Source organism: Triticum urartu, chromosome 7, assembly GCF_003073215.2.
Source record: "Triticum urartu cultivar G1812 chromosome 7, Tu2.1, whole genome shotgun sequence".
Classification (NCBI taxonomy): Eukaryota; Viridiplantae; Streptophyta; class Magnoliopsida; order Poales; family Poaceae; genus Triticum; species Triticum urartu.
In genome coordinates, this window is record NC_053028.1 from 111555982 (window position 1) to 111558712 (window position 2731).

General features: G+C 53.1%; 1 protein-coding gene across 1 annotated transcript; it reads left to right on the top strand.

The window, feature by feature from the left end:
* Positions 1-1175: 1175 nt before the first annotated feature.
* On the top strand, positions 1176-2243 carry LOC125521820 (dnaJ protein homolog 1-like). Its single transcript, XM_048686884.1, has 2 exons — positions 1176-1468; positions 1583-2243. The coding sequence occupies exons 1-2, from the start codon at positions 1379-1381 to the stop codon at positions 1739-1741; spliced, it is 249 nt and encodes an 82-aa protein (XP_048542841.1). The 5' UTR covers positions 1176-1378; the 3' UTR covers positions 1742-2243.
* The last annotated feature ends 488 nt before the right edge of the window (positions 2244-2731 follow it).

Here is a 2731-nt window from a genome sequence, read left to right on the forward strand (position 1 = left end):
GACTCCGTCCCGTGTCCGGAAGGGACTTTCCTTGGCGTGGAAGGCAAGCTTGGTGATACGGATATGTAGATCTCCTACCATTGTAACCGACTTTGTGTAACCCTAACCCTCTCCGGTGTTTATATAAACCGGAGGGTTTTAGTCCGTAGGACAACATACACAACAACAATCATACCATAGGCTAGCTTCTAGGGTTTAGCCTCTCTGATCTCGTGGTAGATCTACTCTTGTACTACCCATATCATCAATATTAATCAAGCAGGACATTGGGTTTTACCTCCATCGAGAGGGCCCGAATCTGGGTAAAACTTCGTGTCCCTTGCCTCCTGTTACCATCCGGCCTAGACGCACAGTTCGGGACCCCCTACCCGAGATCCGCCGGTTTTGACACCGACAAAAGTGCTCAAATCTATTCCCAAGACAGTGCTTAACAACATCCACCGTTACAGTTTCCAACTTAGTTTCCTGCAAGCAAACCACACACGGATTTGGCGCCGCGACCACCTGGGCAATGGCCGACCTACGGGCAGGGCTATTGAGGCCCCGGACATTCCACACCAAAGTTTTCAGAGGAGCAAGCGTCATGATTGCAGCCTACCAGTGCGTCCCCAGCGAGGCAGTTAATGCCCGCTCACCACCACGTCTCCGTCCTCAAACAAAGGTAGCACCGAGGGCTCCCATCCAAACAACGCCAAGATGGCCTTGATGTGTGTGTCCGTCAAGGGCTGGTCGAACAGCTCGACGTACGCCTGCAGCGCCTTGTCAGAGATGACGTCTCCCTCATTCGCAACATGGAGTGCTGATCCGTAAAGTTCTCGGTTCTTATGCGCGATATAAGGACCGCTGATATACGGGGTCTGTTAGAGATGCTTTAATTTACCAACTCTGGTTGCATCCTCAATGGTGGAGTGCCTTTCCCTTATAGATAAACAAACTTTGCATACTCCAACCTAGTCACCGTTCCTCATCTGGGTTGTGTCAATGAGTGGCATCTTTCTACTTTCGTACGCGTATAAAGCAGAAATTCCTGCCCCATTTTTTACTGAAGAAAAAAGCAAGTCAGCCGGCCGTCGGTCTCACCCTCTCAACGCTTCTGGAGGCTTCCGGCGGCGGGTGGAGACCCACCACCACCACTCCACGAGCTTCTTTTCTGGTAAGTTCTGCCCGCGCGCAACTTGCTCGCACGCCACAGCCCACAGTACAGAAAGAGAGTTACAGGCACGACACCGGCCCACCTCGTCCGCTCGTGAACGTTCGTTCCTACGCCACCCTGCGCTCCTGCTCTCCGCTTCGCCTCCGGCCACCTGCCGACAAGTTGACAACATCCCGGCGACAAGCTCGACAGCGACCATACGTAAAAGGAGGTGGTACCTGCGCCATGGCCGACGCCGACCTCTACGCCGTCCTGGGGCTCAAGAGGGAGTGCTCTGACGCCGACCTCCGGCTCGCCTACCGGAGGCTCGCCATGGTGAGTCGTTCGTGGACCTTCGCGTGTCTCCACTCTCCAGTAATTCGAGTTGATCCGTACCCGTACGTGAATCTGTCTGTAATCAGACCGTTCTCTTCGATCTTGTTGTGGCAGACATGGCATCCGGACCGGTGCTCGGCGTCCGGCAGCTCGGCGCGCGTCCAGGGGTGCCAACAAGCGGTGTTCATCGGCGATGGGCTCCGGAACGCCGCCAAGGGCCAGTCGTCCGGGGTCCGGCCCCGGCCGTTCAGGGTCAAGCTCCAAGGGAAGTGATCTGAGGCGACGGGAGGAGGCGCCATGGAAGACGACGACGCAGGAAGACACAGCATCGGCGGCAGGAAGAAGAAACAGAGGCCGTCGACGGGCCACGGCGAGTCGTCCTAGGAGCAAAGATGGAGATATCGGCGCGCCCGGGCCAGCGTTGATGCGCGCCGCGCCGTGAGCAAAACATATTCTGTGACGCCGTGACGGGGATAATGCATTGCAGGCTTGCAGCTAGTGCTCTGTGCGGATCAGAGTGACGGTCAACAAGTTTTGGAGGCAGGCTTTTCAATTAGTTTCTTCGTTTATTCTCTCGATGGATTCTCTTGGCGTAGCACTGGTATTTAAGTTCTAATGTTTTTTTCGAGGAAAGGCTATCAAGGCTAGCTTTATTGGTATTAGATAATCGTCACATCGTCAACAAGCTTACTGATCAAAAAGTCAGGAGGCTCGTTTGACCAACTAAGAGAAACTTCATTACAATAACTATGGCTAGCTAACAATATTTAAGTTCTAATGTTAGTGCCACTTTTGTTTGTCATGGCCACCATGAATTTTGCACATTTCTGTCTGTGCGTGTGTGTGGGGTGTTGGGGGCCCGCGCCGGTTGGCCGGTCGCATCCCAAGCATCAGATGAGTCTTTCCCAGCCGTTGGATCTGATCACCTCTTCGTCCCCGACCTCCCAACCCCGCATCCTTTTCTTCTTTCCTTGGATCACACTGACGATCGCAAGGGAGAGAGGGGAGAAGCATACATTGATGTTGTGTCAATGCATTAAATTCTTTTTTGAGCCTTTTAAACAACTTTAAATGTGCATTGAGATCCGGGGGAGACACAACGACCGCATTCGTCAGTGTAGCAAAATCTGATGACGATTATAAAAAAAAATCATCCTTGCCATCAACATCAGTTCCAGCATCGGTGGTACTAGCTACAGCATTTCTCATGGATGCATCACCGGGCTTGACGATCCGCGGTGGCCAGATCAAGCATCGATGGTA

Coding starts and splice junctions, on each gene's coding strand:
- LOC125521820 (XM_048686884.1), top strand. CDS start 1,379: ATGGCCGACGCCGACCTCTACGCCGTCCTGGGGCTCAAGAGGGAGTGC. Junction 1,469..1,582: donor CCTACCGGAGGCTCGCCATG/GTGAGTCGTTCG, acceptor TTGTTGTGGCAG/ACATGGCATCCGGACCGGTG.